The following is a 26,855-nucleotide window of genomic DNA, read 5'->3' as shown; positions in this document are numbered from 1 at the left end:
CTGATTGTTGACAGAATTCACTTCCTTGTGATCGTGAGACGAAGCCTTCATCTCCTAGAAGCTGCCTACCACTCCCTGGCACATGGCCTTCTCTACACATACTGTTGGCCTCTTCAAGTCCAACAGGAGAGTGTCCCTGCTGCTTAGAATTTTTCTGTCTACTTTTTTTCTCTCACTGTAGAGTCTAAGGGCTTGGCTGATTAGATCAGACCCACCTAGGATAACCTCTTTCCACCTTTGCCATATAATGTAACCTAATCACAGGTGACCTTCTATCATATTCCTAATTCCTGCTCACACTCTAGAGGAGGAAATGATAACAGGACATGTGCACCAGAGAGCAGGCTTCTTAGGGACTCTCTTAGACTTCTGCCTTACCAGGTAGCATACAGTAGGTACTCTTGTGCACTTTACATAATATAATGAGATGTTATGAAAAAAGAATTGTTATATTTGCTATGCCTCTCTATGACATGTATTGTCTTTGTTCTTTAATTTATTAAAAGATTATTTTTGGTACTTAGGAAGGTCTGAATTTCTGTTCTAGTGGATGCCTTTGTTTTATAAAAAGAAAAAAAAAAAGCCCTCAGCCACTGGTTTCTTATTTAACGTTATATTATCTGGTTTGTCAGCTTTTAATGGTATTCTTTAACTCTTACCTATCTCCTGTACAACAATCAAGGCACTTAATCTGTTTTCCTCTTTTACTCTCCCTTCCTCCTTTTTTGTTTTTAGTTGTATTGTTTCTATGTTGACACAACATACAGCATTATTACATTAGTCTACCAGATCTGCATTTCATCCTTTGTTTTCAGTTTTGCTGCTGGCATGGTTTTTGTGACTTTTCGTTCTGCATAATTTTTGTAAAATATATGGCTATTCTTATAGCAGGAGTGTTTCCCCCCCTCTTTTTCTTTAAAATCTTGAGAATACTGAGTTTTGGAGATGATTAAAGAAAAAAGTACTGAAAACAAACAGGTAAACTTACCTGAAAGTTCAAAGACTCTACCGTTTATGTGTGTTAAAAACATGGCAAATGGTCCCTACTTTAGAAAGAGAAGGAATGGTTCCTTAATCAACTTAATTAGTGCAGATATTTGGCATCTTTGTAAACATAGAGGCCCTAATGGTGAATATATGGCTTTCTGTAAGGCAATAAGCATGAGGGAAGGGGGACTTTTGGCTATTTATAACCTAAGCAGGATGGGAGGAACCAATGGCATTCTTTAAATAGAAAAAGTGAGAGTTAATAAACAACTTTTCTTCTCCGGGAGCTTGGTAAGCTATGTTTCCCATTAAGCCTGATTAGGGAGTGAATGTCTGCCCATTGGAGAGTATTAGTGATGATAGTGTAGATCCTAGAGGACCAGTATTCAGGGTGTCCCTTAAAGCTCACTGGAATTCAACAGCGGAAAAGCTGTTGAAGTTCAGGAAAATGAAATGAACAAATGAATGGTCAGAATTTGCACTGATAGGGTTTTCTAAATAGTGGTCAGGAATCCTGAAGATGACTGCTTTGAAGCCTGGCCTCCTGGTCTACAGGGCTTTGACTTGCTGTTTTGGAGGATAGCCGAGTGTTTGCAGTGCTGGGGTTCCTGATTGTCCAGGACCTTATGTAATACAGCTCTAGAATTTTTCATGACCATGACTTAGTTAATAACCAAGGCCACCTAAAATCTACATCAAAGAAATCACTAGAATGGAGAGAACTGAGAATACCTAATTTGTGAAGGGATTTCCTGACTTGGTTATAGATCCCTTTGGCCCTAATACAGGCTCTTTCAAGGTGTGTGTCTTTTAAACCTGAGTTGGTTCTAGTCTATTTGAGGAAGCTTGGGTGCGAATGAGTTTCTACCAGTGGATGATGGGCAGATTTGGCCATCAGCCCTCCAGGATTGTGATTCTAATAAGATTCTCTTCTGTGGCACAAGCCTAGAAAATGTGTGATTTAGAAGAACATATTGGTGTGAGCATGTATTAGCTAGCAGCATATTGAGTTATAAGTTCTTGTTTTTGTTATTTTGGTAATCTGGCGCTTTTGGTTCTCTTGATACTGGTTTCTGGAGAATTAAGTTGTACTGTGTTACCCCAAACCCAACTCTGGATTGATTACAGAATTCATCTGAGTTTTACTGCTGCTTTCTCTTTTGCACAGTTGGGATAGAATTGTGACCTCTGAAGCAATGTCTAATGTTATTAGAGCTCACAGGATGTTAATAAAAGCAGAACAGTAAATCAGACAGTGCTGACCTCAGAGCAGGACCACTTGGGTGGGGAATCTCTGAAGATAACATGTTGTTATAGGCAACACCCAGAGGAAAATTGACAAACTGTGATAACGGTCGTTGGATTATTTCTGGCCCACCAAGAGAGCCAGAGAGTGAGAACTAAATTGTCCTCTCAAATAAACTGAAAGAAATCAGTCTGATGCTCTTTATACAACACGTCTTTTATGAAAAGGAAAACAGGGCTTCCCTGGTGGTTGAGAGTCTGCCTGCCGATGCAGGGGACACGGGTTCGTGCCCCGGTCCGGGAAGATCCCACATGCCGCGGAGCGGCTGCACCCGTGAGCCATGGCCGCTGAGCCTGCGCGTTCGGAGCATGTACTCCGCAATGGGAGAGGCCACAACAGTGAGAGGCCCGTGTACCGCAAAAAAAAAAAAAAAAAAGGAAAACAGATTGTTGTTTTCCCATCAAAATTGACTTGGGGGCTAAACTTTATTGTATTTCCCCTCCTTGTTTCCACTTAGTCCTGAGTACCTTCCCATCTACTCCCTCAAAACCTTTCCTCAGAAACCACCTGAGGTTTGTTCTGCTGAAGAATCAATAGCCGCTGAATGTTTCAAATAGATCCCGTACCCTCTGCCATACCTCAGGCCCCTAACAATGCCTTCAAACAGGGATAGAAGCTCTGCAGGGATAGGGTAGGTTCCTTAAATTGGTAAAACTGCCTGGATTTAAGACAGAAGGGAGTGGTGGCTCCTTGGTAAGCCAGAGCGTAAATGCCCGACCATGGGACCGGCCACTCAGCGTTAGCCTACGCTGGCGAGGCAGACCAGGGTCGTAGGGCCTTCCAGAGTTTTACAAGAAGGCAGAAATTTGGTTTCTTACATGAAATCTTCCACATCTCGTAACATTTCACAGTTTTAAGAGTTTTGTGGGCGATAAAAACGCCCCTTTAGGTCTGCAGTGCCCCTGCAATCAAACCATGTAGGTAGGTAGTTCCTAAATAGAAGTTCATGGTGTAATATGCTTTCTTAAAGCTAAATTTATTTAACTCAGGACTTTTTTTTTTTTCTTCTGAGATTTGTATCCTTACTATATTGTTGATGTAAGATTGTAATTGCTTTCATACAATGACTGGGTGGGGGTCTGGGAAGAAGGTAGTTTTTCCCTACATTCAGTGAAACCTTCCTAAAAGGTAGCTTGGAAAATGTACCTCTGGTTTTTCTAAAAGACATGGTTTGTAACTTAAAAGCATAAGTCTGAGCTGATATTGAGGGCACCAGGTGGGTTGATGGGCACGGTAACCAAGGCTCTGTTCATTTTTTCAAGTTACCTTGAGTGAGCAGCCAGTACAGAGGCTCCAGCCTGAACCACTCAGCTTACTCTGATGCCTGAGAAGTGAAATCCCTAGGCTGTCCAGGGTTTTGAGTGAGAGGGCTTTAGGAATATTTACACAGCAATGAGCAAAGAGCCTGATTTGTGTCTCTGGCTTTAACAAGTTGAATAATCTGTTTCACTCTGTATACATTTGTCTAGCTTTTTTTTTCCTTTTTCTTTCTTTCTTTTTGAGAGATTAATTATCAAGACTCCATCTAGAAGGAAGATTACCGTGTGGGTCTTATGAATGTGTGAGCTGTACTGTTTCTCTATTGACGTCCTGTGCACCCTGTGATTTAGATATTGGCAGCAAGGTATGGTGTATACTTTGAATGTGATCCAAATGCTCTAGGTCATTTAAATTTCATAAGCTACGGTTTCCCAAAAGAGAAACTGGTAAGTGAGTGTATCATAGCAAGTATGGAGAGGAAGGTATAGGATTAGTTTTCACTATTGTATCCCACCATTTAAAAGTAGTCCAGAGGAATTCTAAAATCAGCAAAGGCAACAAAATATTGATGCCTTAACTTTCTACCTTTTCTTTCTCATACTGAGCTGTGAGGTAAGTTTTTCTCGTGGAGATGAATGTTTGGGTTATTTCCCAGGTTTGGAGGAAGGTGGTAGCAGTGAGCATTTTGTTTGAAGTACATGTTTACCTGATTCTCTCTCGCTATTTGAATATGGGATTGTTTCATCCTTGGAGCTCCCACTTGTACAGAGCTCTACTGGAAACCTTACTAGTGAAAACGATTACGATTTACTGAATAATTTTTAATGTACCACTCGTTGTGCATGGATCTAACCTTTATTTTTCACAATGGCCCTGTGAGTAAAGAAGACAGGATAGGATGGTCTCCAAAGACAGGAAGAAATACTTCCTTTATTTACAGTGAGGAGAGGGAAGAGGAGGGTACAGCTGTGTGGTAGGTTTGTACATTTCCTAGCAGGAAGTAGAGAGAGTTCTGGTGGAAGGGCATTCATTCATTTCCTTTGTGAGGCATAGCAGGTGAGGCTAGATTGACGAGGGAATGAGGAGAGGGGACAGAGATTTGAAGAGACTGGAAAGGGTTAATGCAGTGTGTATGCAGAGTGAGTTGGTCAGAGAAATGAGGACGGTTGGATGGGCAGTGTTGAATGCCATTGAGAAGTAGTGGTTGTCACTCTGTAGTAAACAGGTTAACCTGTTGGTGGTACCCTGTAGCAATGCTGCTTACATACCTGGGTGGGCGGATTTGGTAACCAAGTTTGTCTAGATTTCGGGGTTTGTTAGGTGGCTGTGCTGAGAAGACAGCTAGTGGAGCAAAATACTTTAGTGTGTTATCAAGAATGTTATTTACCTGGACCATAGATTCTCATAACGAGGGAACTGCAGATAGGAATGAGCTGATGGGGTTCTTTACTAAGGGTCTGCAAATTTGGGGAAAGTATGATAGTATAGAAGGAAAAATCCTTAAAATAAGAGCCAAGATGAGTTTCTACAAATGAGTTTCTACCCTTGCTTCTGGTAGGTGATCTGTTTGTACATTTTTCACAGTGAGAAGCTGTTGGTCCATTTCTGATTTTTACTTCCTTTCCCCTGGTTCCTCCTATCCACATGCAGGGAGACTTCTTAAAAACCTGTCTGTCTCCCTCATAGCTGTTTCTTATTTTATGCTTTTTAAAAATACAAATGCAGGGGAGGGGGAAGGGTGAGTGGGACGAAGTGAGAGAGTGGCATTGACATATATACACTACCAAACATAAAATAGATAGCTAGTGGGAAGCAGCTGCATAGCACAGGGAGATTAGCTCGGTGCTTTGTGACCACCTAGAGGGGTGGGATAGTGAGGGTGGGAGGGAGACGCAAGAGGGAGGAGATATGGGGACATATGTATACATAGAGCTGATTCACTTTGTTATACAGCAGAAACTAACACAGCATTGTGAAGCAGTTATACTCCATTGAAGATGTTAAAAAAATATATAAATGCATTCATGCTCAAAACTGTAAAAGAAAAGAGTAAATGGGCTACGTACTGAATCAAGCCTCTCGGTTATGCACGGAGGCACTTTTTTTTTTTTTTTAATCATATCTTCAAACCTTATGTATATGAGGATTCCCCCAGAGATTTGCAGGCGGTGTGGATTCCTGGGCTTGGATCCCAGGGCTCCTGAGTTGGTACTTCCGGGCTGGGGCCTAGGAATGTGCATATCTGCATGTTCATACCACTGAGGACATTCAGGGAAATGCCCCTGTTATTTACCTTCATCTTAGGCCTTAAATGTGGAAAGTACTAAGTTGTAGGGAAAAGCAAGAAGGAAACCAGTGAATTAACTTTGTCTTGAAATACTGTCACATTTGAAGCACAGTTCAGCAGAAATGGAGGGAAGATATCTCATGATATTTCCCTCTATTTAGCTGAAATTATTTGTAGTATTTTTGGCCTGGGTGTTATGGACAGTCAGACATGAGTATGCTTATTCTTTAGGAGTCTGTATTTTACTAAGTCAAATCTTTAGAAGTCTGTATTTTACTAAGTCAAAAGATTTTTTTTTTTCACCCTGAGGCATAAGAGGTTTGATGAGGAGAAAAAAAAAATCGTTTTGTCTTTCATTTTTAGAGAACAGGAGACAACATGAAAACTTTCCAGTCAGTGAATTTCTTGGGAAGGAAGTAAAGTGTTGGTGTATAAGAAGTGTGTTTCTCTATGAAAAAACAATTAGGATTTGCTTGAGGGTAAGTTGGAGAGTTAGAAGAAAAAAGATTGGTGGAATTAGTGAAAAGATCCAATTGCAGTGAATTGGATAAATAAAGTGAAATATGAAAAACCTTTGAACAAATGAGAATTTAGAATAAATTGCTTTTCTTGGGGTATTTCCTTTAAGTAAAGCCAAGTTATTACTTGACATTATTATGGATTATCATTATTACAAATCATTAATTATTATTAACAATTTATTAAAAACCTGTGTAGAATGTGCAAAGTGCAGAGCCTGATGTCATCAGTAGGTCTGGCCACTGGAAGTACTGATTCACTGTTTACCCCCAGTGACTTCAGAGTCACAGGACTGCAGGATTAGGAGGAGGATACTAAGGGTCATCTGGTCCCAGCCTGGTCTTTTTACTTTTTTTTTTTTTTTTTTTGTGGTGCGCAGGCCTCTCACTGCCGTGGCCTCTCCCGTTGCGAAGCACAGGGTCTGGACGCGCAGGCTTAGTGGCCATGGCTCACGGGCCCAGCCGCTCCACGGCATGTGGGATCTTCCCGGACCGGGGCACGAACCCGTGTCCCCTGCATCGGCAGCCGGACTCTCAACCACTGCGCCACCAGGGAAGCCCCCCAGCCTAGTCGTTTGAGAGTCTGCTATTGGGTTTTTTAAAAACTAAAATCCAGTCTTACAATTTTCACTCTTGCTTTGTTCCAAATAAACAATTTCTTCAGCATGTGATTGTTCTTTAAGATAGGGTGGCCATAAATTAATCTTCCACATCGGAGTACTTTTAAGGGTGAAAGGCACTGTTAATAATTATGCCAGAACCGCAGGGCTTTCTGAATAATACTCTCACAAAACTAAGTTCTGTGGTTTTTGAAGCACAGTGTTTAGCCTGAAAGATTTCTTTAGAAACTACATGTGAAAAAAAAATGATCTAAAATGAAGTTTGTTTACGAGGGTGATTAGGGTGATACATATCATGTGATACTTTGTTTACATGGAACCCCCAGAAAAATCTCTTCATGATAAAATTTTATATATCTAGTTGAAAAAAATTTATGTATATTTTTCTCAAGTCAACTTCACATATATGGCTCAAGATGAAAGTTTAAAATTCTTTATAGAGGTTCCTTTTATTTTAGAATACCTCCAGAAAGCTGTAATCAGGTGTGATAGGAGGAAAGCGTGGATGTAATCTAGACCAGAGGTTTCTACACTTTATCGGTTCACAGTGCCTTTGGTGTCTCAGCAATTTTTCATGGTGCCTGAGGCCAAAAGGAATACCTATGGTACTCTGTTTGATAAGTGTGTATATCCAAGCAACTTAATAAGTGTTTATGTCCTAATAACTTAGTGGCTGTTTGAAAAAATAATTACATGTAAATTGAAAGAAAAATACTTCCACTGTGTTCCTCAAAAAAAAAAGACACACAATTACATATAGATGATGTATGTATCTGTGGGGCACTGCATGACTTCTCTAACCTTGAATTCCAATTTGATACTGTCGCTCTCATTTCCTTTTGAATTTCCATTTTTTCCCAAGACTTGCTTTCTATCACAGCAACTGCTAAAAGAAAATCAACTTGGCAAAGGTACGCCATTATGGAAAGGAATATAGTGCAATTAAGATAAAAACTGAGCTACTTCAGGGTAGTAGTGGTGTCAGTAGAGTTTGAGTTTTGTTGCTTCCTTCAGAAATTTAAAATAATTCTGCAGTTTCCCTGTGGGATTGTCATAGTGTGTTGGGATGCTCTGGCACCCAGTTTAGGAACCACAAATATAGACATTTCTCTTAAGTTCATCATTTGGACTACTAGCTAAAAGGCATTGTATTTATAGTGCCAGAAAGTCTTGCAAGTGTGTTGAGAAGCTCTCAAAGACATTGTCTTTGGGATGTACCCATCTCCCTCACCCCCCTGCTTGAATTTAGCTGTATTGGATTCTCGTACAGATAGCTACAAGTTTATTGAACCTTTATGTCAGGCACTGAACTTAATGCCACATTTTACATGTGTTCACTCATCAAATGTTTAGTTTTCATAGCAACCCTACTGTATAAAGCCTCTTCTGTCAGCCTCCTCTGGAAATACCCCGGAGTAGATAGCATCCTCATTTTACAAGTGAGGAAATTAAAGTTAAAAAAAGTTAAGTGACTTGCTAGTGAACACACAGCAAGTAAGTTCACTTCTAGGATATAAACTCAAGTTCTTTTTTTTTTTTTTTTTTTAAACTCTGAAGGCCAGAGTCTTTGTCCCCAGCCACAGTCTCTTCTGTAGACACCACGCTGCTGTCCATGTGTCTCCTGCTATGAGAGGTATACATGTTTCACGGTGACCCTAACAGGGAGGTTCTTCTGTCCTTATTTTCAGAAGAAGATGCTGATACTCAGAGAAATTTATTTACTTGCCGAAATGAACTGCTAGGAACTGGAATTTGAACCCAGACCTCAGTAATTCCAACCACAAAGCTTATTATTGTTATCTATAGGGATGACCAGAAAACACTGTAAAGTCTTGGAGTTTTCTCAGAGTCATTAAAGAAAGATTAAGTTATGATAATATGGCTTTTGTGTTAATATATTTTGATAAATCCTATTCATTTTAAAATCATGCATGGTATCTGTGGCACCTCTCTATTAAACAGTGTCTTTATTGGCCAACCATGTGGAATAACAGAGAATATATTGTGCTTACCATTTATAAATATATGTATAGAAGAGAAAAAGGGAGAATGGATGGACCTATTTGTCAGTGCACCAGCTGGCTAGGATGCAACATTGCAGTGGCACAGGCCTACAGACCCCTGAGGTAGGAGCGTGTGTGTGGAGGGCTGCATCTCAGGACCAGGTTATAAAGATTCACTTAGGAAGTAAAGTAAGTACTAGGTAGTTTTTCAAGTCACAGATTGGAAATTCTCTTGATCCTGTCACTTCTCCTTAAAGCTTAGTATCCAACAGGGGTTCATTTACACTGGAGTTCATGTGGAGTTGAATTTCTCTCTGGAAGAAGACAAATCCAAATCAGAGTCGCGCTCCAAGTTGGCACACTCTTCGGGTGGAGATTACTGAATAAATTGTATTGCTTTACCCCTGGGATCCTTAGGACTTGAACTTGAGGTTTAATTTTCAGTAGGATAAATTGGTTCACGGTGACTTGGGTATGGTTTATCTCAAGTCAGGAGAGTAGAGTTGTTACAGAATGTAAGAATGCAAAGATTAAATGGCCACTGTCATATTTTGGCATTTTCCCAAATACTTCTAGCTCTCTTGGAGAAGCATAACACTGCTTTGTAGGAAACAGAAACGTGTTTACATCCAGAACATATTGAGGGGGTGTGCTGAGTTCAGCAGCCAGGGTCACGTCCCCCAGGCCTACTGTTGCGGTTTACCCAGCTAAGAAGCACAGGGGATCCGACTGCATGGATCCCCACCCCTGCCCCTCCGCTTCTTCACCCCTCTTTGCTTGTGTGCTTTCTCGTTCTTTTTTCTCGCACACACCCAAGTCTAGCACTTAGAATTGAGTAGTGCACGCCCTGGGGGCTGCTTCCCAGAAATCCGTTGTCTGTAAATGGAGGTGTTTGCATTCCCTGGAAGGTGTTTTGTTCTTGTTGCTTTTAGTGCAAATGTGACCATTCTTCCTCATTTTCGACTGAGACCAGATCATACCCTTAGGTAGCACTTTATGCCTAGAACATATCGCTGTATTGTGAGAATATAAGACCAGGAATAAATCAAATGACGTGTATCTTATTTCACACTCTCCTAGTTAGAAACAACAAAGATTGAAAACCTACACCCCAAACAAGAGATACCTCTTCCCCAGTATCTGAGAGTTCATGTTTGTGATATATGATTTAGTTCAGCTGTTTAATAAATACTCTATTATTTAATGTCATAGTTGTTTTGCAGTACATGTGTAAAATCTAAAGTACCATATACCAAACATCAGAAGGTTTTGGTTTGGCTGGTACTTTGGGAGTGTTTACTTAACTGATGGATGTTTATTAAATGTTTTATGTGTCTACCCATGTCCTAAGTACTGTAGAAGATATCACAGTATGCTGGGAAACTTTCCTTCTCATTGGAGAAAAAGCCTACACGTGTGAAACGGTAGGACAACATACACAGTCATGTTTGGTCCCCAAAACAAGTACAGTTGACCCTTGAAGAAAACGGGTTTGAACTGTATGGGTCTGCTTATACGTGGATTTTTTTCGTGGTAGATACCACAGAATTACATAATCTACAGTTGGTTGAACCCATGGATGCAAAACCACAAATGTGGAGGGCCAATTATAAGTTATACATGGATTTTTGACTGTGGGGAGGGTTCCCTCCCCTCCCCCCTTGAATAACTCTGTTATTTAAGGGTGGACCGTAGTACTGGAGATAATACATAGAAAAGGCACCTCTAAGCATGGTATATGGAAGACCCAGGACCTAGGTGGAGATGTCGATTTTGGTGGAGGAGTAGGATGGAGTAGGGGCTCTAGAATGGGCAGATCAGGTACCAGCTGGAGGATGAGAGGAGAAGATACATTTTGGACCTTTTAAATATATATATATATATATTTACTTTATAGGATTTAAATAGGCATTGTTGGTAGTATTCTATAATATTTAATAACTACCTGCAAATAGATGATGGCTGAGTCTGACACTTCTCTTGTGGCCCTGATCTTTTATTAGTTAAAAAGAAGGTAAAAGATTTTGGAGGAATGGTGTCTTTAGTTTATTAAAATATGGCTTGTGTGGCTGAGAAGAATTCGGCACACAATTATTATGTACCACCTGAGTGTTAGGCGCTCTGCTGGGGGCTGGGGCTATAAAGAGGACTTCTGTCCAAGGACTTGCAGTGTTGTAGGGGCAGAAGGATAAATCAGTAAAATAGAATGTGACCAGTGGTACCCTCAAAAATATTTTGAAGTTGTTGAATGTTTTTATTCTTAGTGTCAGTTATTTGGGGGAATTCTTCAGTTTTTATGACAGTTAAGCGCTTTTAAAAATTTTAAATAGAAAAGTCTCCCATTAGACATCATGTGTGTGAACTAACTTGCTGATGGTTGGTACTGACCACAAAAATACCAGCAGCATTAAAGTAGTGCTTTTTTTTTTTTTTTTACTTAAAAATTAGGACATTTTAATAGTAAATAAAGGCATTTAAATAGTAATTCAAAACAGTAAAGGGTGTTTTGCCCACACATTATTTTACTTGTTAAAGTTTTCAAATTGGTTTATCAAGGTTTTTTTTAAATTTATTTTTTAACAGCTTTTTTGAATTAACTGATTTATAATAAACTGTACTTAAAGTAGTGCTTTTAATCCCGGGAGGTTGTTCACGTTGACACAAAACTTTACTTGATGGTCTTTTCCACAATTATGAGGTAAGGACCAAAAAGCTACCTAGCAGGTTAATGAGGGGAAAATCAGGATCAGAACAGCAAAGACTTGTCTCATGTCAGAAGCCCTGCCATTCAAGACTTAATTTTCCTGCTTGTTTTGACGGGGCTTGTCTTCAGAGACGCTTTGAATCTTTTGAAATGGGGTCTGATGAACATTTGTTGCGGTGAAACCTAAATTGTGCCAGTGTTGTTCTGGTTGTATGGATAGTGTCAAGTTTTATTTCCTACCATGTTATCTTCATGCGCTGGTAGTTTTATTTTTAGGTTTTTCAGTAATTTAATCTTAGGACATTGTCTAGTCCCGCAAGGTTTTCCATTTCCTACTGTAATTGAATTAAGTACTAGCTTTTATCTGTTTAAATCTACAACGTATGAAATGGAAACCATGCATCTGATCATTGGCAGTGAGATGCGGACATGAAAGTTTTGGAGTTTGGTGTTGCGGAAAGAGGGAAGCTGTGCATTGGGGGAGCCAAAATATTGTCAGCCAGAGTATTAGTTTTCCATTGCTTCTGTAACCAATTACCGTGAACATAGTGGCTTTAAACAACTTAATTTAATTATCTGATACTTTTGTAGGTTAGAAGTCTGACAGGGGTCTTACTGGGTGAAAATCAGACCCTTCAGCAGGGCTGCATTTCTAGAAGCTCTAGGGGAGAGTCCATTTCTTTGCCCTTTTTAGCTTCTAGGGGCTGACCGTACTTCTTGGCCTGTGGCCCCTTCATCTTCAAAGCCAGCATTGGCTGGTCACGTCCTTCACATTGTATTACTCTGACTTCTCCCCTCTGACTCTGGTCTGCCACCTTCTACGATTTTTTAAACTATTTTTTTATTTTGGTAAAATATCCATAACATGAAATTTACCATTTTAACCATTTTTTAAGTGTACAGTTCAGTGACATTAAGTAATTAACAGTGTCATGCAACTATCACCACTACCTGTTTCCCAAATTCTTCATCACTCCAAACAGAAACTCTGTACTCATTAAACAATCATCCCCATTCTGCACTCCCCCCAGCTACTGATAAGTCCTAATATACTTTTTGTCTCTGTTTTTGCCTATTCTACATCTTTCATATAAATAGAATCATACAGTATTTGACCTTCTGTGTCTGGCTTCTTTCATTGAAGTGTGTGTTCGAGGTTCGTCGATGTTATAGTATGTATCAGAATGGCATTCCTTTTTGTGGCTGAATAATATTCTGTTGTATATATAATATATACCACATTTTGTTTATTCATTCATTTGTTGATGGACACTTGGCTTGTTTCCACCTTTTGGCTATTGTGAATGATGCTGCTATAAATATTGGTGTACAGGTATCTGTGTGAATCTCTGTTTTTGATTCTTTGGGATATGTTATATACTTAGGAGGGAAATTGTGTAGGGTTAGCTGTTAATTCTATGCTTAACTTTTTGAAGGATCACCACACTGTTTTCCGCAATGGCTGCACCATTTTACATTCTTAACAATAATGTACATACAAGGGTTCCAATATCTCTATGTCTTCACCAACCTCCGGTTTTTAAGAAAATTACTATACTTCCACTTTTAAAGACCTTTGTGATTACATCGGTTTCCTCCCCCCCACCCCACATCTACAAATATCAGTTTAATATGTAAGGAAACATTCACAGGTCTTGGAATTAGTGAGGATATCTTTGGGGGCCATTGTTCTGTCTATGACAGCAAGTCTGCCCTTGAAGTTGTGGCTATTTACAAATGAAGAGCTATAGATTTGAGGCTGTAATTTTTGGTCACAATCATGGCAGAAACCTTTATTTTTAATTTTTTTAAATGGAAACTTTTAATCCTAATTGCTTTTCTTTTTCAATTTTTTAATTTTTGGCTGCGTTGGGCCTTCGTTGCTGCGTGTGGGCTTTCTCTAGTTGCAGCGAGTGGAGGCTACTCTTCCTTGCGGTGTGCGGGCTGCTCATTGTGGTGGCTTCTCTTGCTGCGGAGCACGGGCTCTAGGTGCGCGGGACCTTCCTGGACCAGGGCTCGAACCCGTGTCCCCTGCATTGGCAGGCGGATTCTTAACGACTGCGCCACCAGGGAAGCCCAGAAATCTTTATTTTTAAATCAAAGTATAATCTTTTTCCTGTTATCTCAAGATGTGATGTTAGTTGAGCATAAACTTGAACTGTTTTCTTCCTTTGATTATCTACATTGTGAAATGGAAGCGCGTGAGGCAGTAAGTTGTGCCAACCTTGAATATGGAGCCCAGGTTCAGTAGTCTTCCAGAGTGATTGCTGTGAAAGGAGAGAAGCGACTATCGGTGATCCTAGTGATCTAAGAAGGGAAGACTTGCTGCTGGGGAAGGGTTGGGGGAGAAGGAGGCCAGGCTTTCAGGGGAATTGGGCAGGGTGAAAAAATATACTTGCTTTAGGTCAGCAGGTGATAGAGGTACCATTCTTATGGCTTGATTGTGATGGAATCCAGCTATCTAATATGTTGCAATTAATTTGAGTTTGGTATCTTCAATTCTCAAAACGTTTTTACTCTAAAGAATTTTATGTCATAGGATGTTGATATTTATCAATAGACCAAGAACCCTTTCTCTGGATTTTGACTGTGCCAGCAAACCTTATATTCGCTCTTATATTGTCAAATGATTGCCCATGAAACAGTTTTCTAACATCTTAAATGTGGCCTCTTGTGTAACTCCCCATCCGAGTACACAAGCGTGTGCAGGTGGACACTGTTCCTGGAATAGCAGTTGGCAGACAGGTGGTAAACAACTGGGTTCCGGAAACATGTCAAGGAATCAGACATCAGGTCTCTCTAATGGAAATCAGATATGAGGTTTGAAAGAGCTTGAATGAGTGTTTCTTTCCATTTATTCCCTTTGTGTTTGAATATGGTAAGAATCTGTATTTCAGGAGTTGGCATGATGGCCAGAGGAGGGATGTGTGGTTTTGGCATCTGCTGGGTTTTGAATCACTTAAGCTACTGATATAGGGAGTAGCAGAAAGATGGGCCACAGGAAAACTTGGCCTAGACTACTATAGTTATGCCCTCCTATTCTGTAGATACCATGGGCTCTCCCATCCACTTCACCCTTATTTGATGATGCTCTGACCTTGCAGTTAAATATAAATAATATGAACATATATATACAATCAACAGTTGTTCATTCCGATTTACTAAGGGTAGTGAAAGTGTGATTAATTTAAAACAGTAGGTAATTCATCAGCGACTTCGGGAAATTTTTGTTTTAGTTTGTGTTTATCGGTAAAAACAAATGTGTAAGTTTGTAGAGGTTTATAATTTTACGAATAAAATGAATTGTTCTCTGAATACAAAGCCCCAAGTCAAGGAGGAATGGTGGAGACAGTGGCAAGTGCTGGTACTTATTATTATGGTATAAGTAAACTTGTGTAGTCAGGAAGGATGGAGGCTTACTAAAGTAGGAGGAGAGCATAATAGTAATTCCATGTATTCCTTAAAATGATAATAACAAGAGTAGCAATGTCAGACATGTACTGAGTGCTTACTGTGTGCAGAACTTTGTGCTAACTACTCTACGGGCATTATCTGATTGGATTTTCTAAAATATATGTGCATACGTGCACGCACACACACGACAGATGTAAGTGGGCTTGCTTTCTTGATAGTGGGAAAAGAATAGAAGGCATGTTGGCCCAGATTCTTTTTCTGTCTCTGGTAATAACCAGTTAAACGAACTTGAACATTGCCTTCATTTTCTGGAGTCTGTTTGGTCACCTCTAAAAAACAGAATAGGACTAAAATATCACGAGCTTCCAGCTCTGTACTTTTTCGATTATAAAAATGTTATGGAGGAGTCCTTTGTATTTAGGTCAGTCCTAAAGGAAAGCCTTCCAAGAAAGCAGGCTGTAGCGAAAATTGTGAATGGGAGATAAGAGAAATGTCTCATTCTCACAGGTTCCCCAGAAAGGACAGCTTTCCAGTCAGATTTCATTTTGAAGATGTAACTAGATCAGGGGCCAGGCTGATTTCTCTTATTGTGGGTTTCGCTGGCACATGAATGATATTAATACCCTCAATGATTAAATAAAAATAACAGTGACAATGAAAGATGACTGACTGATGGTTCACTTTGGGGAACTATTTGGCTGGCTGCATGAGTCCCGTGCCAGGAAAGAAGCTGACTGTATTTCAGCAGCATTCTCTAGGCTAGGAGTATATTAAAATTTAGGATGTCAGGTAGTTGCTTGGAACAAGAGCATAGGGCATAGAAGGAAATGGCTTTGAGGTTAGTTGAATGGAGGGGTGGGTCATGTATTGAATTTGCAGCCACCCTCCTGCTGCCTCAGATGTTGCAACTTTAAGTGAACTCATAGGAGAATTGGTGCATTATTCAGTATCAAGTGACTCAACTTGATGTCCCAATTATGGTATAAGGAAAAATGACAATCTGGGAAGAATTAACAGAGGAGGAGCAACCCTTTACCTAGTGTGATTTGAGGTCCCCAAGGCTGGCTTTTCCTAAACATTTCCTTGGCTGACGATTTACCACTGCCTGTAGAGTAAATTTGAAAGTCTGTGCTCTGGTGTCCAGGACCCTGCCTTTCTAACTTGCTCTCACAGGACCCACTCCTTACCCTCTGATTTATTCTGTGTGGTTCACAGTCCTCTGCCTTCTGTATTCATACCTCTGTTCACGCTGTATTCATACCTCTATTCACCTAAAATAATGAGAGTAAAGATCTAATATATTGACTTCTTTCCATGTACTTACTCTTTGCTAACTATGAGCATTATCCAATTTAATTTTTCTCAAACTTTGTGAGACGGGTAGGATCATCGCCACCATCATCATCCTTCTCGTATCACCAACACCATCTCCATGTTTTTCGAGTGAGGAAACTGAGGTTTAGTTTAAATAATGTACCTAGGATCGCACCCCAAGTGGCCCATCTTCAGAGCCCAAATATTAAAAACCATATTATGCTGTTAAATGCCAATCTTTATGCTCTCCCCGCACATCCAAGCCCAGTCCATAGCATTTCTTGCTTTCCTTAACAAAAAGTAATGGCTTCTTCTCTGCAGTTCGGTTATATTACATAACACGTTCAGTTGTGTATTGGTGTATTTATCTTCTCTCCTTCTGCATCATTGAAGCCTGAGTTTACCTCATATTTGTTTCTCTGCCTTCATTTGATATTTTACAGGGTTTATTAAGTGTGAAATTGAGACAGTACCTGGCTATCTACAGATTTGATCCACTAACTTTGGCCTGGGGGTTTTTTGTAGTTTATATATATATATATATATATATTTTTTTGGTACGCGGGCCTCTCACTGTTGTGGCCTCTCCCGTTGCGGAGCACAGGCTCCGGACGCGCAGGCTCAGCGGCCATGGCTCACGGGCCCAGCCGCTCCGCGGTATGTGGGATCCTCCCGGACCGGGGCACGAACCCATGTCCCCTGCATCGGCAGGCGGACTCTCAACCGCTGCGCCACCAGGGAAGCCCCTGTAGTTTATATTTTTAAAGAAATTGAAGGATTCTGTTAAAGTGCCAGGATTTTGTCTGAAAATGTTAATAGCTTATTAAAAATATTAATAAATATGTGCATTTTCGCCTTACCCTTGCATTCGAATGACTGTGTCTCTGGTTATTCAAGTAGAATTGTTGGATTGCTTCACTCAGGTCATATTTTAGAAACATTATAGCTTAAATGTCACGGAAATAGGGTGATCATACAGACCTCTCTTTTGAGCCTTGGAATTTTTCACCTGTCTGCTGTGTGGAAGAGCTACTTAACCTTCCTGCCCTTTAGTTTCCTTCTCTGTTGAATGGAGAAGATAATACCTGCTTGTCATGATTTTAAAGCAGATTATATTGGATAATGAATGCAAAGAGCTTAAGGGCCTGAGATGTATCACACCGTCAATAAATGTTACATCTTGTTTTTAACCCTTAGCTTGGATTCTGACTGGATTCTGACCTTCAGTTTTGAATTTCATTAACTGGCTTTTTCAACTCTGCATTTGCTTTTTGATTCAAGTTATGTGGTCCAAGATCACCAATAATAAGTGATAAAGTCAAGCTAGTCTAACTCCAAAGCCCAACTAGTAAATCCCTGCCTCACGCTGCCTCATTAAATGCAGTTCTTTACTGCGCTGCCCAACCGTCCAGTTGGAATCCATCACATTTCCTTGCTTTTTGTAGCAAAAAGTAATGCTTGCAGGGAGTGGGGGAAAGGGGAGTTATTCAGGGTATGGAGTTCCAGTTCTGTAAGATGAAAAAGTTGTAGAGAACTGTTACATGACACTGTGAATATAGTTAACACTACTGAACTGTACACTTAAACATGGTTAAAAAGGCAAATTTTGTATTATGTGTTTTTTACCACCCATTAAAAAAAGAGTAATGGCTCCTTCATTTGAGTTCTCTTAAAGTGTTTGGACCTTTATCATTCAAGAAGTGCCATTGGTGGTCTCAGCTCTTACTCTAGTGCCATCTTTTCCCTCCTTCCATAAGCAGCACTGCTTGTAAAGTGTATGCAGGTGAGGTTGTGTAACAGAAGAGTTTCCATTGTGGAGTCTGGTGACTTAATACTTGAAAGCTTTAATTTAGAGATTATAAGAACAAAACTATATTACATAAGGTGTATTTGATATGATTCACTTTCACTGCTGTCACTGCATATGGCTGTGGGTTTCTCAACAGGAGCCTTGAGGATATCAGGGGAAAAGAAGAATATTTTGCAAGTTTTTGTTGTTCCCATGAATCCAGGACAAGAGCTGAGACCAGAAAACTCTATTTCTAGGGCATGGGTTTATTTGGTTCTGAATGGTTTGGATACCTTCATTCTGCTCTGTGTTGTATATGATAATTCATCCATAAGTATTACTTCTAATGTATAGACTCTCAGAGACTCTTTTAACCATAATTAATTTCTCCATGAAGTACCCAGGAACTTGCATATTCCGTTGTTATCGAGTCATTAAATCTTCTATTTTTAAAAGTTTCTAAGATAGAAAGCGCATTTAAAAGCAATGTAAAATAGTATAGGTAAGGATAAAACCAGAATATAGACCATAAAGGTAACTACCCCTTGGATTAGACTAATTATTACAGTTGATACTGATTTGAGTTTACCGGCAACAAAAACAAAAAACAAAGTGCAGGTTGCATGGTTTATTATTTGTGGCAGAAGAATGCCTAAAATATTTTTCTTTTCAAGGAAATGTTGCTAGAATTGAACTTGAAGACTTTTCCCCCCCATGAATTCCTGTTTGAAAGATAATTATTAATAAGTAATAGACATTGTCATTGATTGAGGTTTTATAAGAAACAGAAATGCTCTTAAGTGTGTAGACTTTGTTAGTAGCTGAAGCATAAATGCTAAATCAGTGAAGATATTTTCAGACTGAACAGCATGACTGAGTTAGTTTGCTTTTCATTGATTGAGCAACTTGTTTAGTGCCTACTGTCTGCCATGTACTGTGCCTGATACTGGGGATTAACAAAAGAAGTCGTCCTTGAAGTACTTAGTCCATGGAGGAATTCAGGTAGGCAAACATGATTAGGGTACAGTGTGTGTGGTGGTGTAAAGGAGAGATGTATACACTGCTGTCAGAGCCCAACGAGAGGGTATGTTTTCTTGGAGTAGTTGGGAGAAGGTTCTAGTGATAAATGATATTTGAGCTGATTCTTAAAGTTTGTCAGGTGGAAAGGAAAGGGACATTCCTTACAGAAAAAAAAAATGCTCTTGGATGATCTAATTTATTTGTGCTAGGAACTTATACAGTCTAGAAAATATATAATTAACATCCACTAAACTTTTCAACTCAAATATCATATGTCTTCAATGGACCTTTGGCGTGTACTTGAGTGCAGCAACTTTGTGATTAAATTCTCTCCTATGCCTGCAGTGCAGATATGCTGGCACGTAGTCAAAGCCCAGTGCTTACATATTGGATGGATTGACAGAGGAAAGGAAGGACAGGAGAGCCCTGTGTCAAGATGTCACTAAGTATGGATGAGGCGGAGTTGTCGCTGTGTTAGGACAACTTGCAAGTTGTATATTTTCTGCCAGATAGAAGGGCAATCCATTTTTATACAAGCAGTAATAGTGCCTGGAAAGAGAGCCAATAGTTTCCTCAGAAAATAGCTTGGGCTCTTAGGAATTACCTGCACAAACATTTAGCTTGGACTCCAGAGGCCTGCCCTATACAGCACAAAGGGAATGAGTTCCCTCTAAAAAGTCTATGGGCAGTTCTTGCCAGCTAATCACAACAGGCCTAAACTTCAACCAGGCCTCTGTGCAGGGTCTGATTTTAGATGGAGCTGCGGTCCCTGCAGAATTATTAAGCTGGGCAATGTCCGCCTGAACTGCTCAGAGGCTTGACCCTGTGGAAGGGGTGGTTTTAGATACTTGGTGAATGATTACCAAGTACAGTTTTAGTTTTGGTGTATTGATGCTGAATAACTTCTCTGACAATAACTAGTCATCAGGTTCAAAAAGACTTCTTAAGACTCTTCTCGTTCAGAAAGATGCAGACCCTTCTTCTGACCTTCAGAACTGTGTACGTACTTGCCTGCTTGACTGTTCTCTTGGATGTTTCCTAGCTATCTTAGACCTAACCAGGGCCACTTAGAAGTCTTATTCTTCACCACCTCCTCCAGATTTGCGCCACCTTTGCAGTATGCCCCTCTCATTAAGGAGACCAGCATTCACCTAGTGACTCCAGGTAGAAGCCAGACGTCCTTCCTCAGCCCTTAAGTCTACCCAGTCAATTTCACGTACTGTTTCTGACATCTGTCCACCTACTTCAGTTGATGTGCCCTCTGCTTTGTCCCAGCCACCACCATTCATTTGAACTACTGCCCTGGCCTCCTAACTGACTCCCCTGCTTCCACTTGTGTTGTTTCTAATCCGTTCTCCATATAGCACCCACAGCAATCTTTGGAAAACTCACCTGTTTATGTCATCTCATGCTTACAAGCCTTCACTGGTTTCCCACTGCACTTTAGGTCAAAGGAAAAGTCTTTACCCCAGTCCTCCGTGGCTGGGCATGACATAGCCTAGACTCACCTCTCCAACTTTATCTTTCCCTCATTCCCTCTCTTTTACTTTCTCTCCAGCCACACTGACTCACTTTCAGCTCTTTGATGTGTCCAGCTGTTTCTTACCTTAGTGTCTTTTCTGTGTTTTCTCTGCCCAGAAAGCTGCCATCCACTCTTTACCTGGCTCACCTTTTCTCATTTCTAGGTCTTATCTTAATGTTACCTTTTCCTTGAGAGATCGTTCAATCTAAACTTGCCCTCTGATAATCTCTATCAAGACTTATCAGAGTTTGAGAAGATTAGTTTGTTTCATCTTTACCTCTCTTATTATAATATGATGCTCCATGGGGACCGTATCTGTCTGGTTCCCCACTGTGCTGTGGAACACAGTGCTTGTACAAGGGTGGTGCTTCATAAACATTTGAAAGAAAGACTGTTTTATTAAAATAAAAGTTGGTCCAGAAAGGAGCATCTTGGCTTTCTCTTTTCAGTAACAACAGGGCCTGCATCTAATTTCCATAGCAGTGTTTGCAGACTGCTTCTGCATGAAAGTCTTGTGGAGTAGTAACAGAAGGTCAGTTATTTGCGATTTTACTTTGCTGCAAAAAAACAAAAACAAACAAACAAAAACCAAACCAAACAAACAAAAAACACTTGGAGGCATTTTTAGTGTTTGTCCTTGGAGTCTAACAGACTAAGTTTAGGTCCTGTTTTCTGTAAAGCTGTCCAACCTTGAGCAAGCACTCTCAGGCCTGTTTTCCCATTTGTAAAATGGGGAAAATTGTATGTATCCCATGGGTTTGTTATGAAGATTAGATGAAATTGTGTATGCAGACTGTCTTACGCAAGGCTTGGCACCTTGTAAGAGGTCAGGCATTCTTTGTCTTACCCGTTTATATCATGAGAGATTAATAAGGACTTGGAGAAAAACTCATTTTACCTGCCTTATTATCTTACTGTTCTTAATTTTTTTTTTTTTTTTGTGGTACGCGGGCCTCTCACTGTTGTGGCCCCTCCCGTTGCGGAGCACAGGCTCTGGACGCGCAGGCTCAGCGGCCGTGGCTCACGGGCCCAGCCGCTCTGCGGCATGTGGGATCTTCCTGGATCGGGGCACGAACCCGTGTTCCCTGCATCAGCAGGCGGACTCCCAACCACTGCGCCACCAGGGAAGCCCTTATTGTTCTTATTTAATGCATAATCACACCCATGGGCACTAACATGAGCGTCAAATTCAGTTTAAGAGGAAATAAGCCATCTCTAGGGTGCAAATAAGCAATGATAGACTGGTTATTTAGTGGTCAGTAATGTTGGGCTCCCTCAGAAAGACACACATGGAATTCTCCTTTGCTTTATCCCAGGAGTTGTTGCTGAACATTATAAAATTGTAATTACAAATAAATACAAGTAGTTATTTTCTATTCTAGTTCAAGTAAATATTACATGGAGATAGGCCGTATGAAAATATTTTTTCCCATTTCACATTATTTCTATGGAGAAGCCTTGGCAGTATCATTGAAATCTCTGGGGTCCAAAGATTTTCTAAGTATGTTGTCAGCTTTGGGGGTTATTAAAAAATTAATATTCTGAAGAGATTATTAGATTCAAATCAGTAAGTGGGATAGCTACTCCCTACTTAGGCATACCAGTCTGGATGCTAGATTGAGCTTTGGGGAAAATGCTTGAGTTATATCTATCAAAATCATCAAAGGTTAATTCTCTGCCATTAAGTCAGAATAACCCACCCACCCTTGCCTCTATTAAATTTGTTTCACTGGGGCTTCCCTGGTGGCGCAGTGGTTGAGAATCTGCCTGCCAATGCAGGGGACACGGGTTCGAGCCCTGGTCTGGGAAGATCCCACATGCCGCGGAGCAACTAGGCCCGTGAGCCACAGCTACCGAGCCTGCGCGTCTGGAGCCTGTGCTTTGCAACAAGAGAGGCCGCGACAGTGAGAGGCCCGCGCACCGCGATGAAGAGTGGCCCCCACTCTCTGCAACTAGAGAAAGCCCTTGCACAGAAATGAAGACCCAACACAGCCAAAATAAATAAATAAATACATTTATTACAAAAAAAAATTTTGTTTCACTGGATGACATGAGACAGTACTGGTGGCAAAGGGAGCTGTTTCTCTGTAAGTACAAGTCCTCCAGAGAACTAGGGGCTTGAGCATTATAAATTCAAGACCTTTGAATTTGTCTACTCGAATATTCACCCACGCAAGGGGCTGTATTGTTTATCATGAGCTAGGCATGATTAAGAGTGTTGATATAAGGGGTTAGGGCAGTTAAACATGTAAGACATTAGTTGAATACTTGGCTCAGTTGTTTAGAGCATGGGAGCTTTACAGGAAGACCAGGGGAACAGATAAGAATTCCTTCTGGGGCTCTCTCACTCTGCCATGTTCTGTGCCCAAAGATCTCACCTCAGTCCCAAGCCAAGTATCTTGAAAATGTATATGATTGGTTATTTGGGACATTTGACTAATAACATATGTATGTACCTGGGAAAATCATGATCGGCACTATAGAGGGTGTGCTGTATTGATGGAGGAGGGTTTTATGAAGACTGATGTCTAGACATCTTTTAGCTCATGGTACATTTCTCACTGCAAACCCAACTTCATAAACCGATATAGCTAAACTGAGAATTGAGGTTGCTGATGGTAACATATGTCCTGAAGGAGTGCTGTCATCTCACAGAGGGGACAAAAACCAGTTGCACTGTTTTCTTCTTTACTTTCATCTGTTCTTTTACTCATAGTTGTCTATCAAAGCGAGTCAAAGTTGACGCTATCTATCAGTGGTTCTGTTCATTGAGTTTTCTTTTGGTGTTTTCTGTTCTGTGTCTGGTGGGGCTGTAGTGCTTTGAAAAGAAATTGGGGACTTCCCTGGTGGCGCAGTGGTTAAGAATCCGCCTGGGGACACGGGTTCAAACCCCGGTCTGGGAAGATCCTACATGCTGGGGAGCAACTAAGCCCGTGTGCCACAACTACTGAGCCCGCGTGCCTCAACTACTGAAGCCCGTGTTCCTAGAGCCCATGCTCTGCCACAAGAGAAAACACTGCAATGAGAAGCCTGCGCATTGCAACAAAGAGTAGCCCCCTGTCACCGCAACTAGAGAAAGCCCGCGCAGCAACGAAGACCTAATGCAGCCATAAATAAATAAATAGATACATAGATAGGTAGATAGAAATTAAAGAAATTGGGAGTACAAACCTCCAGTTATATAATAAGTCATGGGGATGTAATATGCAGCATAAGGAATATGGTCAACGATACTGTAATAACTTTGTAGGGACAGATGGTTGCTAGACTTATTGCGGCAATAATTTCATAATGTATACAAACGTCAAGTCATTTTATAGTACTATGAAACTAACCTCATATTGTACATCAACTATATTTCAATTAAAAAGAAAGGGCTACTAGGAAAAGAAAAAAAAAAAGAAGTACTGGAAAGACTGCCAAAGAGAGCATCTGTGCTCCCAGTTTGGGAAGGCCGGGGAAGCAAGAGACAATAAAACACCCTGGGGGCAGGAAACTGGACATATGGTCTTTTGAGGACTTTTCCAGGACTGATTTGTGATTTCTAAGGAAATTTTGGTAAGGATATAACAAAATCAAGTTCCCACTGTCCAAAATGAAAGACTCTTATGCCTGGGGAAAAAAACTGGGCCAATACCTTCTCAATAATAACCTCTGACCTTTTGTTGAGGAGACTGGGAGCCTGCAATTAAATGAAGAAATAAGGCATTATCTTTCCTGAAATGCAAGTCTGTAGTTCAGAGCAGACTGCCTCAGTATCCCAACATAGGACTTCAGAGTCTCTCTCCTGCCATTCAACCGATTTGATGTTTAAATGACTTGTATAGGGTGTTTATGTTAATCAGATGCTAGGATTTGAAAAGTCATTAAAGAACCACAGTAGCATTCTTTGGTCTGCCCATGAGTTCCCCATTAGCAGTCTGTTGTGGAATGTGACATATTTCTTCTCTTTTTTTCTCACAGAATGCTATGAACCTACCCCCTGACAAAGCCAGATTACTGCGGCAATATGACAATGAGAAGAAGTGGGAACTGATTTGCGATCAGGTAAGAAACATTGATGCTTTTTTTCAAGAAATAATGAGAGAAGAGAACCGGATTTCCTCCCTAAATATATCAGACTTTTTTCAGGAGATGCATGAATTTCTGTCTTGTGATTTGCCTTCCTGTTGATTATGACCAAAGGAAGAGTTAGAAAATGACATTTTATTCTTGCATTATTTTAATTCTCTACTTTATTTTTAAATGTTTTTTAGTTAAAATTTCTGGTAACTCTGGTCAAGTGGACAAATCAAATTCAGCTGATCTGTTTTTCTATTTACCTTACATAGCAGTTTATGCTTCTTGGATAATGCAGGTCCTCTAATTTAGTTGGCTTTCTTATTCATGTGTATTGATGTTTACTGATGCAAGAAGGTGAATTGTTTATAAAGAAACATTGCTTGGGCTGATAAAAAATTATTTCATATTATAGCAATTCCCCAGGTGTTTTTATCATTAACTCATAACAAATTTAGACTCTTCAGAGAGATATATAATAAAAGGGGGATTTCTCCATTTTCTTTCTTTCTACCCTCCAAATTCTACACTTCAGAGGCCCACTGGTAAGACTCTGAAGTATTTCCATCTAGTTTTTTCTTCTGTTTTTGTTTTTTAAAAGCAATATGTGAATACCTGTACATACTCTTCTGCATCTTGATATTTTCTTCAGTATGGATGTCTCTACGTCATTCTTTTAAAATAGTATGTAGTATTTTATTGTAATTGGTAGTAATTTTGGGGAGACTTCACTCCTGGGCAGGTACAGGCTAATTGTTTAAAGCTTAGAAGGCTCACCCTGTAAAGTAAAGATAAGCTCTGTATATTATATATTAGCTCTTTTATTTTGTGCCATGAGCGTCTTCAGGGTGGTCGTGTCCCCCCAACCCCTTGCCACCCTGAAAATTCTTGGTAGTGTTGTAATTTCCTTCCAACCCTTTGGTCTCTGCTGTGGGACAGATGCGTCAGGGGAGCAGAGGCATTTTCTGTTCCCCAAAGGTAGATGGTCCATGTTCCCTAAGGAATAGATACCTGCAGTTTACATGGAGCTTCTGAAGTGCCCATTGTGTGTTGCTTTACTTTATCTTCTGAACTAAAACAGTAAAGCAGTGGTGGGGACATCATACTCCATTCTGCATGCTATATTGAGCACCACGAGTAGATACAAGCTGAAGAGAAAGCTTATTGCTTATAGGACCATGATGCAAAAGAATAAAATTTTGCTGACACAGTCTTCTTCCTTGAGACTTAATTTTAAATGAGTATTACCTAAACCTATTACTGCCAAGAGAAATGATTTTATGATAGTGAACAAAGCATATAGGGGTAATTAGTATAAAGGGAAAATAACCACACAAATGAGAGAGGTCCAGGGGTGGTTAGAAATCCTGCGTATGACAGGTGATGGAGCACAGAGCTCAGGCAAAGGAAGGTTTTCTTGGGTGATGGTTTGCATCTCCAACGTGCCAGAGAGGGAAGCCTGCTGATGATGGACATTTCTAACAGCTGTGCTCTTCTCAGCCCATAAGTAGCTTCATGGAGTTAGTGATGGGGTCTAGCGGGGATCTCGAGGCAGAGGGAGGAACAAGTCAGTTATCTTGATTATGTTTCTGATTCTCAAATCCTCGATGTTCAGGTTATTATTGCCCTTAAATGTTAACATACCAGGATGTGGAGAATTGAGCTACTTCATTGGTTCCTTTCTGGTGGTCACTTTCACACATGCTGACAGCTGCAAACGGAAGTGGCTCCATCAGTTCTAAGGCATGTGTGATTTGTTAATAATAAGGAAATAATCATAATAATTATTATTGCCAGTAACCAACATTTAATAAGCAGATTGTCTTCATAAGAGTTCTGTGTTAAATCTCGAAAGCAGTCATACTCATTAATATCTCCATTTGACATACAGGGAAAACTGAGACTTAGAGATATCATTGCTGAAGCTCACATAGCTGTTACGTGGTAAAGGGGCGTACACAGTCTGATCTGGAGAATATGTACATTCTGGGGTCTATACCCTGAACCACTAGCTCTTTGCTCCCTTCCTTATAAAGTGCTCAAGTTTGTGAA

At 40.3% G+C, this 26,855-nt stretch overlaps 1 protein-coding gene across 4 annotated transcripts in view; it reads left to right on the top strand.

Annotated features, from left to right (window-relative positions):
- The window catches only part of FMNL2 (formin like 2), a 309,362-nt gene that overhangs the window by 150,305 nt on the left and 132,202 nt on the right, over nucleotides 1-26,855 (top strand). For all 4 annotated transcript variants that reach the window (XM_033860177.2, XM_033860180.2, XM_033860179.2 and 1 more), the window contains exon 2: nucleotides 24,708-24,791. In XM_033860177.2, coding sequence (XP_033716068.1) covers nucleotides 24,708-24,791 — 84 coding nt within the window. The remainder of the gene's footprint in view (nucleotides 1-24,707; nucleotides 24,792-26,855) is intronic.

This window comes from Tursiops truncatus, chromosome 7 (genome assembly GCF_011762595.2).
Source record: "Tursiops truncatus isolate mTurTru1 chromosome 7, mTurTru1.mat.Y, whole genome shotgun sequence".
Lineage (NCBI taxonomy): Eukaryota > Metazoa > Chordata > Mammalia > Artiodactyla > Delphinidae > Tursiops > Tursiops truncatus.
Note: the sequence above shows the minus strand (reverse complement) of the source record. Positions and strands in the feature narration are given on the sequence as shown.